Source organism: Malaclemys terrapin, chromosome 8 (genome assembly GCF_027887155.1).
Source record: "Malaclemys terrapin pileata isolate rMalTer1 chromosome 8, rMalTer1.hap1, whole genome shotgun sequence".
NCBI classification, from domain to species: Eukaryota; Metazoa; Chordata; order Testudines; family Emydidae; genus Malaclemys; species Malaclemys terrapin.
Window position 1 is genome coordinate 46,901,233 of NC_071512.1, and position 15,886 is coordinate 46,917,118.

The 15,886-nt window shown below is 40.6% G+C and overlaps 1 protein-coding gene across 16 annotated transcripts in view; it reads right to left on the reverse strand.

Moving 5' to 3' along the window:
- The window catches only part of PRRC2C (proline rich coiled-coil 2C), a 125,597-nt gene that overhangs the window by 29,419 nt on the left and 80,292 nt on the right, over nucleotides 1-15,886 (reverse strand). For 7 of the 16 annotated variants that reach the window (XM_054038398.1, XM_054038388.1, XM_054038386.1 and 4 more), the window contains 5 exons: nucleotides 15,033-15,122; nucleotides 13,026-13,127; nucleotides 7,717-7,927; nucleotides 6,582-6,785; nucleotides 673-794 (listed from right to left, as the gene is read on the reverse strand). In XM_054038398.1, coding sequence (XP_053894373.1) covers nucleotides 673-794; nucleotides 6,582-6,785; nucleotides 7,717-7,927; nucleotides 13,026-13,127; nucleotides 15,033-15,122 — 729 coding nt within the window. The remainder of the gene's footprint in view (nucleotides 1-672; nucleotides 795-6,581; nucleotides 6,786-7,716; nucleotides 7,928-13,025; nucleotides 13,128-15,032; nucleotides 15,123-15,886) is intronic. The other 9 variants (XM_054038396.1, XM_054038390.1, XM_054038389.1 and 6 more) reach the window with 4 other exon arrangements.

A 15,886-nucleotide genomic window follows, 5' to 3' on the forward strand; every position in this document is an offset into this window, starting at 1 on the left:
AGCCGTTAACTACTGGTTAAACACTACACAACTAACTGATTAACTGCTAGATAACTCGAATGTGCTAAGGGACACTCTCAGACGAGAGACAGAGTTGTTCCAACGCCGCCACGGACGGTAAGAAGGAACTGGAGGGGTCGGGTCGGCAGGGATATATATACCCTGGAGCGGGGCGCCGCTCTGGCGGGAAGGTGGGGGCCCCGCCGGCCCGACGGGAGCCGCTAAGGGAAAAAGTTTCCAACGTCCGTGCACGCAGCGCGCGCACACCTAATGTGTAATGGACGTGAACAATCACTCGAAGAAGAATGATATGTTATTGGACTCATTAGTAGTCTTCCCTACTATTACATAAGCAAACAGCGTCCTCAACTGCAGGAAGAAAAACCATAATGAGCACTTCTGGTGTGAACATATACTCCTGTATGAAGCAGTATATTTCTTAGAATACGAGCTTCTATTGGAATACTGCTATAATGAAATCTTTGTTCACATGAATGTTGACTGAAAGACCATAAAAGGTTGTGTACATGGTCAGACTGAACTATGATAGATTGGGAATGCAATGCAATGCAATTTAGCATTTATAGATCTCTTTCCCCCCTGCAACTATCGGCTCCACTCAAGTTATAACAGCTTTACAATGAAGGTCCAGTAAGATGAATCCCCAAATACCTGAGAAAGTCCTGGTTGAAAACCTTGCTGTTGAGCCAGGGAAGGTGGAGCCAGACGTGCATGTTGAGTGCTGAATAAGTGGCTTGTGTCCATGTAGAAAGCTGGGATCTGAGCTGCAGGACCTCAGGAAAATATGAAAATTAGTGTCTGAATGTAACATTTTCCTTCTGGTCAGATTTCCACGTAGTGGAACTGCAGCCAGAGAGGAAGTTTTCTATTTCATATTTACAAGTTAGATTAACTATTTGCCTGACTGTTGGCATTGGGGGTGGAGATTTGGAGTGGGAAGAGATTTTCAGTAAGCTAGCCAACAGGAGAGTTTTGTGAGGGAGTTCTCCAGGTGAAGGAGGAGCAACTACGTGACTCTTGGGGTGAGCCTGTGGTGTATTTGCTCGCTTTAAGTTTATAGTGTGGTCTGTTTGGGGACTGTGTGCTGAGCCTAGCAGCCTGCTAAGCAAGACTGAGAGCTTCCTAAGTAGGCTCTAGCCTGCCATCCTTGGATCCCTAATCCCTTCCGAATCCCTTGACAAGGGGGCAAACTCATGGAAAACAGGAGTTTAAAAAGCCAGCTCGAAAGTGACCGGAGGAGCTAGTGAACAAGAGCAGCAAATGGGAGTTTTACAAGGGAGTTTAGAGAGGGAATATGAAATCAAGATATACCTTACAAACATCCTCTAAACTTGGGCCAATAAAACTTGCTCCCCCACAAACCGCCCCCGAACAAAACACACAAAAAAAACCATGCAAGAGTACAAAGAATGCAGGCAGAAGTCCAGCAGCAGAGTGGGCTATCCAGTATATTGCCCTGAATGCAGCAGGTACGATTACCTGCGTTATGGGCAGGTGGCATTGGTATGTATTTGGTGTAAGCAGCTCCTGGCTCACAGAGATCAAGTACAGGCTCTTGAGACCAGAGTGGCTGAACTGGGGGATTGGATTATTAGAAATATTGATAGTTGGGCTTTTGATGGGAGAACTGCATGGTGAATTGCTTGCCGGATGTGAAGGTTGTGGATCTCTAGAGACATCTAGACAGATGTATGGGCAGTGCTGGGGAGGAGATGGTAGTCATGGTACATGTAGATACCAGTGACATAGGGAAAGGTAGGAGAGAGGTCCTGGAGGCCATATTTAGGCCATGGTTGCATTCTCTGAAATTCTAGTTCCATGCCCAGAGCCAGTTAGGCAGAACTGTAGTGTCTCAATGTGTGGATGAAACAATAGTGTTAGGTGGAGGGATTCAGGCTTATTAGGAACTAGGGAACTTTTGGGGGAAAGGAGGAGCATATATAGGAAGGATGGGCTCCACCTAAACCCGAACAGAACCAGACTGCTGGCATGTGAAATTTAAGACTGTAGAGAATTTTCTAAACTAAGGGCTGTGTGAAAGCTGACAGGTACAAAGGAGCACACGATTCAGACAGACACATCCCTTAGAGGAGGATTTATTAAAGGGGATTTTCTATATCCTAGTAAAGAGGAGAGGACAGAAGTTGATAAAAGGACAGGTAGGAGCTGAAAATAACAGTCAAATGAAAAAGACCAATTCAATTACACACCTTGAAGGCAAACACTTAAATATTAACAAATTTTACAGGTGCGTGTATACAAATGCTAGAAGTCTAAATATTAAGATGGGTGAACTTGACTACCTGATATTAAGTGAGGATACTGACATAACACGCACCGCAGAAACTTGCAGAACGATGATAATCAATGGGGACAAAAATACCAGGGGACAAAATATATACAAATAACAGAGCAGGTTGTGTTGGTGGGAGTGTGGCACTATGTGTGAAAGAAAGCAGGGTCAACTAGAGTAAAAAAATGATGGTGAATCAAACCGCACCTCAGAATCTCTATGGATAGAAATTCCATGCTTGAATAATAATAATATAGCAGTAGGAATATACTGCCAACCCCTGATCAGCATAATGACAGTGACTGTGAAATGCTGAGGTGAGGGAGATTAGAGAGGTTACAAAAACAGTAAACTGAGTAATAATGGCGGATTTCAACTATCCCCATATTGACTGGGAACACATCACTTCAGGATGGGATGCAGAGATAAAATTTCTAGACACCATTAATGACTATTTCTTGGAGCAGCTAGTCCTGGAACCCACAAAGAGAGGGGCAATTTTTAATTTGGTCCTAAGTAGTACACAGGATCTGGTTCAAGAGGTGAATATAGCTGAACTGCTCAGAAAGAACAACTGTAATGTAATTAAATCTAACATCCTTATAGGGGGAAAAATACCAAAGAAACCAACCACAGTAGCATTTAACTTCCAAAAGGGAAACTACACCAAAATGAAAAGGCTAGTTACGCAGACATTAAAAGGAACAGTCATAAGAGTGAAATGCCTGCAAGCTAAAAAGTTTTAACACACAATTGAGGCTCAAACTAAATGTATACCTCAAATAAAAACAAGTAAGAGGAACAAAAAATGCCACCATGGTTAAAAAACAGAGTAAAAGAGGCAGTTAGAGACAAAAAGATACCCTTTAAAAATTGGAAATCAAATCCTACTGAGGAAAACAGAAAGAACAAACTCTGTGTAAACGTACAATAGGGCAGGCCAAAAAAGAATTTGAAGGGCAACTAGCAAAAGACTCAAAGACTATCAGCAAAAAAATTTGTCCATAAGCAGGAAGCCTGACATTCAGTTGGGCAGGCCACTGAACAACTAAGATGCTAAAAGAGCACTCAAGGAAGACAAGCACGAGGGAGATTCCCACACCCAATTCTTTTTGGTGATGAACCTGAGGAACTGTCCCTGATTGAGGTGTCCATAGAGGTGGTTTTGGAACAAACTGGTAAAACAAACAGTAATAAAGTCACCAGGACCAGATGGTATTCACCCAAGAGTTCTCAAGGAACTCAAATATGAAATTGCAGAACCACTAACTGCAGTATTCAACCTATTGCTTAAATCAGCCTTTGTACCAGATGCTGGAGAATGGCTAACGTGACACTGGTTTTTAAAAAAAAGGCGCTAGAGGCAATCCTGGCAATTGCAGGCTGGTAAGGCTAACTTCAGTACCAGGCAAATTGGTTGTAGCTATAGTAAACAGAATTATCAAACACACAGCTGAACAAAATCTGTTTGGGAAGAGTAATGGTTTTTGTAAAGAGATATCATGCCTCACCAATCTACCAGAATTCTTTGAAGGGGGAGGAGGGGGTTAAATAAACGTGGATGGGGTGATTCAGAGAGTGTACTTGAACTATCAGAAAGGCTTTGACAAAGTCCCTTAAAGGGTCTTAAGCAAAGTACCCAGTTATGGGATGAGAAGGAAGGTCATGCCATAGATCAGACATGGGTTAAAAGATAGGAAACAAAGGGTCAATTTTCACAGTGGAAACTGGTAAATAGCAGGAGTCCCCCAAGAATCTGAACTGGGACCTGTGCTGTTCAATATATTCATAAATGACCCGGAAAAAGTGTTAAATGGTGAGGTGGCAAAGTTTGCAGACGATACAAAATTATTCAAGATAGCTAAGTACAAAGCTGACTACGCTGAGTTACAAAGGGATCTCAAAACTGGGTGACTCGGCAAGAAAATGGGAGAGGAAATCAATGTTGATAAATGCAAAGAAAAGTATTCCAGAAAACATAATCCCAACGATACATATAAAATGATGGGGCCTAAATTAGCTGTTACCACTCAAGAAATTTCTTTAAGTCATCGTAGATAATTCTCAGAAAATGTCTGCTCAATATGCAGTCAAAAAAGCTGACAATGTTAGGAACCATTAGGAAAGGGATATATAGCAAGACAGAAAATATAATGCCACTATATAAATTCACTGTACTCCGCATCTTGAATACTGCATGCAGTTTTGGTCACCCATCTCAAAGAAGAACAGGAGTACTTGTGGCACCTTAGAGACTAACAAATTTATTAGAGCACTTCTTCGGGCTGTAGTCCACGAAAGCTTATGCTCTAATAAATTTGTTAGTCTCTAAGGTGCCACAAGTACTCCTGTTCTTCTTTTTGCGGATACAGACTAACACGCCCATCTCAAAGAAGATATTAGAACCAGAAAATTACAGAGAAGGGCAACAAAGGATTAGGGGTATGGAACAGTTTCCATAGGCTATGTCTAACTACCGCGGTAAGTCGACTTACGCTACGCAACTCCAGCTACATGAATAACCTAGCTGGAGTTGACGTACCTTAGGTCGACTTACCGCAGGGGGTCGATGGGAGAAAATCTCCCGTCGACTTACCTTACTCTTCTCATTGGGGGTAGAGGACAGGGGTTGACTGGAGAGTGAACTGCAGTCTATTTGGCAGGTTCTTTACCAGACCCGCTAAATCGACTGGTGGACTGATCTCAGAGCATCAATCCTTGCTGTAGTGTAGACCTGCCCATAGAAGGGGAGGGATTGTTCATCTTAAAAAAAAGAGAACTTAGGGGGGAAGGGGGCAGGAGGATAGGATAGAGGTCTATAAAACCAGGAACGGCATGGAGAAAGTGAATAAATGTTATTCACCCGTACCCACTTCACAAGAACCCAATGAAATAAACAGAAGTACTTTTCCCTCACACCACACACAGTCAACCCGTGGAATTCATTTCAGGAGATGTTGTGAAGGCCAAAAGCGCAACTGGTTTAAAAAAATAATTAGGCAAGTTCTTGAAGGATAGGTCCATCAATGGCTATTAGTCAAGATGGTCAGGGATGCAACCCCATGCTCTGGGTCTGTCACATAACTCCTGCCTTCCAGAAGCTGGAAAACAGGGGATCGCTTGATAAATTGCCCTGTTCATTCTTCTGAAGTATCTGGCACCGGCCACTGTTCAGAAGACAGGATACGGGGCTAGATGGCCCACTGGTCTGAACCACTATGGCATTCTTATGTACAAGTGAAAGGTGGGCCCCACCTGCCCTTTGAGCTTTTGCATATTTATAAATTGTGCATATGCATCCTGAATCCCATGAAATTTAGTGGTATGGTAAATACTGGGCAAACCTCTAAATGCCCTATTTTATAACTAAGCATTATGTGAACATGTTAATTTATGCAATTTAAAGGGAAAAAACCCATGTACATCTCTACCCTGATAAAACGCGACCAGATATAACACAGGTTCACATATAGCTCAGTAACCCCGGGGCTCCAGCAGCGGGGCTCAGGCGACAATTTATAGGGCTCGGGGCTCCAGCTGCTGCGGGGAGCCCCAGGCCCTTTAAATCATCGCTGGAGCCATGCCGCTACCCTGGGACTTGGCCGGCGATTTAAAGGGCCCGGGGCTCCCTGCGGCCAGAGCCCCGGGCTCTTTAAATCACCGCTGAAGCCCTGCTGCCGCTACCCCGATATAACAGGGTTTCACATGTAACGCGGTAGGGATTTTTGGCTCCTGAGGACCACGTTATATCAGGGTAGAGGTGTAGTTTCTTTATAGTCAGAGAAAGGTATCACTGAAGAGAGTTTATAAAATTAGACTAAAAACAGAGATGACTAAGTTTAAACAAATACAGATTTAAAATTAAAAAATGCAAAGCAGGTTACAGCAAAAGGGATTAATAAATACAGAGAAGATACAAACTTGTTTTATTTAATGGAAGTTTCTTTTGAAGTATGTTGGTCAATGTAACACCATTCCATATCCATATTGTGCAGGGCTTGACCACAACATATGCACAAGGTAATACTAGTGTATAAGCAGGTATGTAACCTGCCCTCTAGTCATTCTGTTTTTGCTGCAGGTGGTAAAAATGGAACGTAGAGTATGTAATAACTTAGAAGTATAATCACTAACTTCAGAGAATTTCATCTGAGTTGTACTATGATTTTTTTTTTTTTTAAAGTCCTACCAACTTGTTTAACTGAACTCCAAAGAAAACAAAGAACTAGCTAGCACCTTTCCTTTCCAACCTCACAAACACTATTACCTGCTGCAGACTGAGACACATAGACCTGTGGACTCTGCTGCTGCTGGGCAATGAGGGATGGCATGCAGCTTAGCTGGGAGAAGTGACTAGCAGAAGCAAGGCTGTTTGTTTGCAACTGCTGTGGTTTCACTTTACAGATATTAGGAGGATCTGAAGTGGTTGTAGACTTTGTACTCAGTGAAGAGGTAGTGTATGTTCCAGCTCCTGGATTGGGGGAAAAAAACATGTATCAAACGATTTAAAATGATCATTCAGAAACTTATCTTTGAGTAGGTCTGACAAAATGTTGGAAGCATCGACTACCACTGGCAAGGGTGAATAATAAAAAAGTACTTATAGAGATGGCTGTATGGCTGGGGTGCCAAAACCTTAATATTTCTTAAAACATGATTGCGCTTTCTGTTCCAGTTATCCAGAGAATATCAGTTTGTCATAGTAAGAAACCTTCTTCAGTCACCTTAGCTGGGATTGGAGCACACATTCCCTTTAAAGGCCACATATGAGAAAATTTAATTGGATACCAAATTTTAATTTTTTTGCCACTTTTGTAAGCTATAGTGGGAGTCAAACACTTTCCCACTAATGTTTGTGCATAACAGTAATGAAACCTGTTATCTGAAAGTCTTGTGAGATACTCTCATATTATATATATGTTTGTATAGTGTCTACCACAAAGAGGCCTCAATCAGCACTACTGAAAAACAAAATCTGGAGATTTTCAGACAACTGTGGGAACTGGGTAGCTGCCACAGCTACTGGTTTCCCCAAGGCCAGCTACAAGAAGACCACAAGGAGAGGGAGAGCAGCTATATTGTACACAAAAAATTCTGTGCAGCCAGCTGAAGAGGAAGGTGGGTAAGAGGAGCTTCCTAAACCGTATCTTCCAGATCCACCCAACTAGAAAAGGGAAACAAGAAAAACCCCTCTCCCCAGCTGGATATGCAGTAAAATTATAGGGGAAATATCAGACCTCCCGATAAGTGGGTTTTGGTAAATTGTGGCTTGCACCGAACAGACTAGAACCCAATATCTAATCTCAAAGAAAGCGATGAGGTTGGCATGATCAAAGGGTAACACAAGTAAACTGGATAAAGGGGGTGATGCAACACGTAATATGCAATGTAAAGAGTTATACCTGATAATGAAGTTGTAGGTGTAACTGATGCCACAGGAATAGGAGGCATTGATGCACTTGAGAAAGAGCTGTAAGTGCCACTACTTGGTCCACTGCTACTGCTACTGCTTCCACTGTTACCTCCAGTTATGGGAGATGCCGTTGAGGTTATTGGAGAACTCTTCTCCCCCACATTTGGAGAATTCTCCCATGCTTTACGTGCAGACTCCATCTATTTAGGAAAAAAAGGAAGTTTTTTCTTTTTTAAAAAGAGAAACAGGTTAGCTATTTAGAAGATTTTCTCTCTTCGGTTAGTCTTTCAGTTAACAATTCATTTTAGTTAAAAAGGAAGTACAGGCTACCTGCAAGCCTCCTTGCTTAACATTTGATCACTATGATTGCACAATGCTATGTGTTCATGCAAAAAACCTATAGCCCTAAGTGGGAGCTTCCAAATAGCTCCAACTGACAAAAGTAATCAACCATTTTAAATTTTCAGTATCCAAAATTAAATTTGCTCACACTAACTTGTCTCCTCCCCGCCTCCCCCCCCTCCACCAAGGAGGGGAGTGGGAGTAAGGGAAATATATTGTTTCATACATGCTTAAAATACCATAAAAATAGGTTCTAAAATAAAAATATTCGCTTTAAAATTAAATAGTTTTGATAATCACTGGTGCAAAAAGGTAAGAAAGCGTTTCTGAGATTGGACATAGCTGATGCATGTTGCAATGAAAAATGTCAACCACAGAAGCGCAAGTTTCTATCTTCAGTATGATCCGTAACCATTTAAGGGAGTACAAAAAGATCATTTTTATCAAAAAGGCATATTTGAATACAATGTCCATTTTATTTTGTAATTTTAACATACCACCACATAACTAGTATGCTTGTTTGGCTGCATATTTTAAAACCTTAAAGAAAATAATTTGGGGCCGAAACTGTACCAAATATAAGTGTCTCATGCCCACTGCTCATGTTAGAGGAAAAAATAAATACACAAAAAGGTCAAATCCTACTTTCTGTAATCATGGATGTATGTAATCTTGCATAGCAACAAATATAGTCAGAGTCAAACATGTTTTTGAAGTGTTTAAAAAATATGTATTTCTAAGCTGTTCCACAAACTGATCTAAACAACCTAGTGGTTGACTGGAGCCAAAAAAAAAAAAAAAATCCCAAGAGTTTAGCACTATTATAATTTAACAGCAAACCTTTGAATTCCATGCAATAATTCTAGGGAGAATGTTGAGGAAGTATGTTAAACTGACAAAGGGAAGGAAATTTTAGTATAAATTTTCAAATTAGACTTGCCACAAACTTAAATTATTATGGTCCATGAAGTTCTACAATGACAAATGCCCACATATTTAATGTTGAGGTTTAGCCATTGGAGACTATGGGTTCCATGTTGCAATTCTTCATTTATCAGATTACAAACTGTTGAGGGCAGGAACTATTTTCATTTGGTGCCTTGTTCAGAACCAAACTCATTCAGTGCTGAAAATGCACAAGTCTGATCAGAATGGCCTAGTCACTTGAACCGAGATGTAGCACTTCTTACTGGACAAGTAGTCTCTGATGGCCACACCTCCAATTATAACAGAGCATGGCTGCAACTACTTCGGAAATTTACGGAAATTAGGTCCGCATGTCCCTAATTTAAGTTGTTATTTGTCTATACATCATAGAAAATGATAGAAAAAACAATATAATTTGTATTTAAATTTCCACTGTTGAAGTGTAAAAAGGTATCAGACAGGAAGAACTATTTCAAGTTTCTTTTCCCTCCACACAAGTGCTTTTACACACTTCATAGAAAATGTGTGACTTGACTACTTCCCTTTTGGGGACAGATTCCTCCCATAAAACACATGCACTGAGGCTGAGCCTCTTCTAATAAATATATCAGATGTGAGCCAGATTTGTTCACACCCCCTTCCACCCTCATACCAGATGAGTATTTCCCAAAACTGTAAGGAAACTATATTCTTAATAGTAAATTAAATTCCTTGAAGCATCCACATGTACTGTTTTACATGGAGCAATCTCTGAGTGAGACTAAGACCTAGCACCTGCAGGTATGGATGAATGACGCTTTGCTCCTTGATACCTCAGAGTTCAGTGCCTGGATCTTGTGGAACCTTTCCTGTAGGTAAGCCATTGTCTCACCCACATGCTATTCTGATCCTGGGGTAGATCATCTTCATAGGGAGAGCAGGGAGAACAAGTTTGTCACAAACCTGGTAAGAATAGATATATCTAAGACCTTAGCTTCCTCAGCCAGGCTATATCACTATCATTACCTTTGTAAACACCATAGGGGAAGATGACAGACAAGTAGTTTTTTTTAAACTAATATTGGCAATTTCTGGAGTCAAACTGAACAAGTGTCTGTGACAAGGGTCAGACCAGAATATGTTAATAAGCTTTTGCCAGGTCCATTGATGTTGGAAGGTCTCATGGAGTGGTTCCAGTGATAGCAGAAGCTAGAATCGTCATCCTGAATTTTGTCTTTTATCAACCCTATTCACCCTCTGGGACCAGATTGGCCAAGACTCCACCCGACCCTTTCTCTAACTATGAAGAGCATGCAGCAAAGTCCTGAACAGCTTCCTTCTTTAGGCTTTGTTTTCCTAGCTGTAGGATTAGGGCTCCTGCAGAATGTTAAGTTTCTCATCGCCTCTCAAGATCAGAGAAAGGATGAAGGGATGTGAAATTCCAGGGAGTATCCATGCTACCTCTCTCCCTCATACCAAATGTTTCAAACATGTTTGGGAGAAAGAAGTTCTCTCAATTCTAAGACCTTAAAGAAGCAGCAAGAGCATCCAGAATGATTTTACCTTCTCTCTCTCTGTTTTTTGGATCTTTGTGGTTTTTTTCATCCAGGGGACAGGGGGTGTGTTGGATAGTGGGGGCACGGAAAACACAACGGTCAACCTGAGGCCTCTCACCTGTTAATACTGTTTGGGCCTTAGCCAACTCAAGTGCTCCAGGGTCCCAGCATTCAGAAGTCAATAAATGATTGCAGAGGAAGAGAAAACTTCCCTAAGAAAAAACAGTTTCTGTGAGCAAGGACAGAAACAGCGGCAGATTCCTTTACTCGGTTACTCACTTAGAACATTTAGATGCAACTCTGGAATTTAGAAGTATGTTGGACAGGGAAGTTTAAGAGGATTGTGGACTTCCCCCGCAAAGAGCCCTTGATCAGCAAAGGCCTGGCTAAGTCCTAACATGGCTGACCTGTCTTTGCAAAGGTGTCTCCCGAGAAGTCTTGGTTGATGTGATGGAAGCAGAGATCCCAACAAGCCTTCCACTTGGAGTATCTTTCCCTGGCAGAGTGAAGCCCAGAGAAAGGAGCAATTGTGGTAGAGTCCCCTGCCCCCTCCCCTTCCCGTTTCTTCTGAGAGGATCTCCTTGCAGATGGAATGCTATGATAGGGAATGGAGGAACAAGAGAGGAGGCTGGAGGGTTATTCCATTCCAGAAGAAAAGCCTAGAAACTCTTGTTCCTCTAAGGGAGGAGAGTTGGAAGATAATGCTCACTGCTGCCCTCAAAGCATCTTTTAAAAGCAAGGATTACATTCAATAGGATGGGAGAATAGTAGCAATGTTCTGTTTGGTACCAGTGACTCTGGTATGAAGATGGTAGGGGCATGCTCAAGTCCTAGAATGCCCTGAAAAAGTGTGAACTGCCTTTGGTATTTGCAGGAAGAGATGCAAACCCTGAATGTCTGAGTAGATGGCATGATTCGGGGGGGAAAAAGGCTTCCCAAAATGTTGTAGACTCAAAGCACTGCAGCATAGATTTTAGACAAAATTCCTCATCAGACCTACTGTGGAGATAGCTATGATCTATCAAGTGTTTATTAGGACAATTAAATCACCCTGGTATAGAGGTGCCCCAACAAAGTTACAAGACAAGAAAATATACACAAAAGGAACTCACTCTGCTCAGGTGTGAAACTGTGCTCTCACTATGGGTAATAATCCTATTTGTAACAAGTGTTTAGTGAATGAACTACGTATTTCCAGATGTTGTGCTATTAAGTTTAACATTTAAAGGTAACAATTTAAAAAAGTGCTTCCAGACACCAGAAAGTTAGATTATAAATAATAAATTACATTTCAAATTTTAGCAGGCTAGCAGAGTTCCCCTTGCTAAATTACTCTTCCTTCTCTACCACCTCCCCAAATTAAAACCACTGTTCTGACCTCACACATCTTTTTTTCTTAAAATAGACTAACATTTTTCCTGGCTGAGACACTTTAAACAAAAAGAGGGGAGGATAATTAACAGTAACTAGGGTTGCACCACTAGGTTGTGCTGTATTGTAAGGATACGGACCATGAAAACTGGCAAGAAACTTTCATCCATCACAAAACCAGTTCAGTGAGAAATTCTCAATGGGAGTTGCATGAAAATTCCTTGAAAGCCAGTAAGCTATGCATACAATCCTCTTTCGAGTGAGTTCTAGTTTGGACAATATTCTGCCTTCTGAAAATTAGAGGTTGCAATGCTTTTACTAGGTTCAGTGTATAAAAGCACTATCACATAACATCTATGGCACTGGAAAGGATAGACTCTCCTAAAAATGCTATAGCCAAAGGACAGAGACCAGCTTAATAATGTTAGTGAGTTATATAGCACACAATCCAAACCCTCCCAACATCAGACTACATACATGCCATAGACCAAATGCTCTCACATACTTGCTCCACACTGCACAATAAAGGAGCGTGAAATGTCAACCACCACAAGTATAGCAAAGCACTTTTGTACTAGTTTATATGAGACAATAGCTGTTGACATAAAATAACTTACTGCCAACCTACCTGTCATTATTTACTACTCCAATCATCTAACTGTACAAGTCACACATCACTAATCAAAAGGAAAGAGCTAAGAAAGTCAAGTACTGCTTGCTGAAGCCAACGCACTACTCCGTTTTTAGAAACCTGTACAACCATCAATCTGTAACCAGCTTGTTTTAAACAGACCTATCCACCAAAACGTCAAAATATGACAGGTTTCTGTCATGAGCAGCATGCCACAATATTTACACTCTTACATGTGTCTCCCTAGAATTAACTCTTAGGGTAGTGGGAGTCAAGATTGAGGCCAAGTGTTAATGCAAAATGGGGTTAAAGAGATTTGTAATTTAATGCATTCCCTTTGATACACCCTTTTGTTTCAGCCATCTGTTTATATGCAAAAGCAGTTCAGAAGAGGAAACAAAGGAAGGCTCTAAAAAGGTTCACCAGCAAGTTCTCCATTATCTTTTTCCCTTGCATGCAAGAAAATGACCCTTAGAGGGATGTGGTACATACCTTGAGGGTGAGGTCCACGGTAGCGGGAGAAACTGGAGTTAGGCTGGAGCTCTGTTGTAGAGTCTCCCTCCTAGGGAGGGGAAGGGTGTGGGGCAGGGGCACCTGAAAGGCAGGCAACACACATCACATTCTAACTAAGTCTGCTACAAAAGCCCCTTAAGAGCACATGCTCAAGCGGTGCTAATAAATTAAATTTTCTTCAAGGCTTGAGCTTTTAGCAGGGATGTTTTGACAAACTAGGATGAAAATTTGGAGGGGAAAGGTTATTTAATATGTGTTCATGTAATACCGGTCATCTCTGAGAGTGACTGCAGGCTTATTTGTCCATGCACCAATGTTTTCTGTATAGTCAAATGTCATTTAGCTCTTTGGGAATTTAGCCCAAAATGTATTTTTAGTTCAATGGGGTACAAAATTATTCCCAAATCAAGCCTGGCCCTATTAGGATCCAAACTCTGAGATGCAACTTCTAAAAAAAAAAAAAAAAAAAAAAAGAGAAAGAAAGAAAGAAAGAAACTATGTTCTTCAAAGTCACAGGACCACAAAATAAGCAAAACTATACTTGGCAACTAATGCTTGCATATGACTATTTCTAGTTTCCTAGCCCTCTTTCAATAGGACTCTCATACAAAGGCGAAGTTTAGGAGAAAGAATGCAAATTTGACAAAATGCAATCAACTGTTGCACAAGAAAAAGCTAATGATGGATTTGCTCAAGGTCCTAAACACAAGATCTGAGAAAGTGTTGCTATAATCCTTGGTACAGTAATAGTCTCTTACTCCTGTCTATCACCAACTCTTAGTTTAGGCACAGAGCATACAGAGCTGCCACATAATGAGATTAATCTCAAAATACATGTACTGAAACTTTGAAACTAGACAAAAGCACGAATCTGTTGTTGCTGGGAGACCATATTTCCTATGTGTGTATCCAACTCTACCAGGCAACAAGGCAATACAACAAGATCAGCAAGACCAAGGAATTACAAGACAAAGTATCATATTTTGCCTATGATAGGAGTCTACCACTAACGAATAGCACAAAAAAAAAAAAAAAAAAAAAAAATCACAGCATTATGAACGGAAGAGGTGCGCAGGAGTAGCTACAAACACCATTACCACAAAAATGCATTAAGGATGTTGCTATCACTAAATTCACTGAATAGGAATAAAGTTTATTTTAAAATTATAAGCTCTTTCGGGAGAGATGTAGGAATAGGACCGGTCACAATTCCCCCAAATCCAGTCAACTCTGAGCTAGTTATATTTGCTTTGCTCAAAATAGCAGAATGATAAGATCCAGGTTCCTACTCTTGACAGAGACCCACCGAGTTCAAGATACATTTGAAGTCACTATGAGTCATATGCTAATTAGTACTCTCTCTCACCATAAGAGAAACTAATACAGACAACAAATCCCACAAAGCCAGGATTGCTGTCTTTGTGGGAAGTACTTCAAGCTTTATCATTGAACTCTGCTGTCTACTTTAAATACTCCACTAAGTTGGTTCCCTCACATTTGATAGCCACAATTAATTTCAGGATCCAGATCAAAATAATTCTATAGGGGACTTTCTCCTTAGCCTAGCTTACAGACTCCATCTCTAACTACTAGTACAGACAGGCCTCTTCTTTCCCTTAGTCTCACAAATGCTGTTGAGGGTAACTTCTCTAATTCCTGCTATCTGGAACTGTCTTCCTGAATCTTGACCCCATCTCTTTTCAAGTATCCTCTAAAAATATCTTTCCCTTACATAGGCTTCCAAATTTTTCGTTATTTAAAAACAAGAAACACCATGTAACACACAAAGAACTCAGACAGGTACTAACCAAACTAAGTTGTTGGTTCCCCCCCCCAGTGGAATTACACAATGAGCAGCTGGTTAACATAATGGAAACCTAATTAATAGCTAACTGAATGTAACATTCTGTGCTTTTAAAAAGGAAGACAAGAGTATAAATACATTTTCCCTGTCCTAAGTCAAGAGATTCACTACAATAGACTTACATTAGTCACCAAAGTCTCCTCCATTTTTGTACTGCTAGCAGCCACACTGTTAGGATGAGAAGAAGGTGTAGTGTAGTCTGTCACAGACTCCTGTGAAGAAAAATAAGTCCATTAAAATGAACCCCCTATCTAAACTAGGTTTTCTAGTCTCAGGCTTAGTCTTTTCAGACAGTGGTCTGACTATCTTTTACATAGAGGCAGTTCACCAAGCAGTATGACGACAGAATTTCATCACACCTATTAATTTATTTTCTCAGAAGGCATGTTCAGCAATTCTCACTGCTGAGTTACTTTGCACTAGAAGAATATGTGGAAAATTTCAGCTCTGTCAGAGGCAGCATATCCCAGAAAAGCCTCGCCTTTAATCATGTATGTGGTTCAGATGATAATTTTTAGAAGTTAAATACAACTTTTAATATTAGGCACACGGCTATAAAACAGAAGAAAACAGTATAAAATAAGATCAGATGTTTCTTAAGTAAGCAGATGAAAGAGAAGGCTCTCCAGATTAAAAAAAAAAAAAAAAAAAAAAAGAATGGAAGGGATGAATATGCACTTTTCCTCTAAAGGGCTGAGACTTTTCTTTTTCTGAAAAGATGAACAGGTGGAGAAATCAAAGTGCACATACAAGAAATTTCACTGGTGGCAAGTGGCCAGTGAAAGAAACTGATGTGGAAATGGCAAGATCTTAGCAAGTTTTAAAAAGGTAACTAAGAAGTCAACTCAAAGCAAAAAATTATGAATTTTTACTAGCTCATTACAGGATGAAACACTCCTCGCACTAGTTCCTGAAGTCATTAAAATTCTTGTATGAGCATTCAAACCCAACTCTTGGGAATACAAAGCCAGGTTTT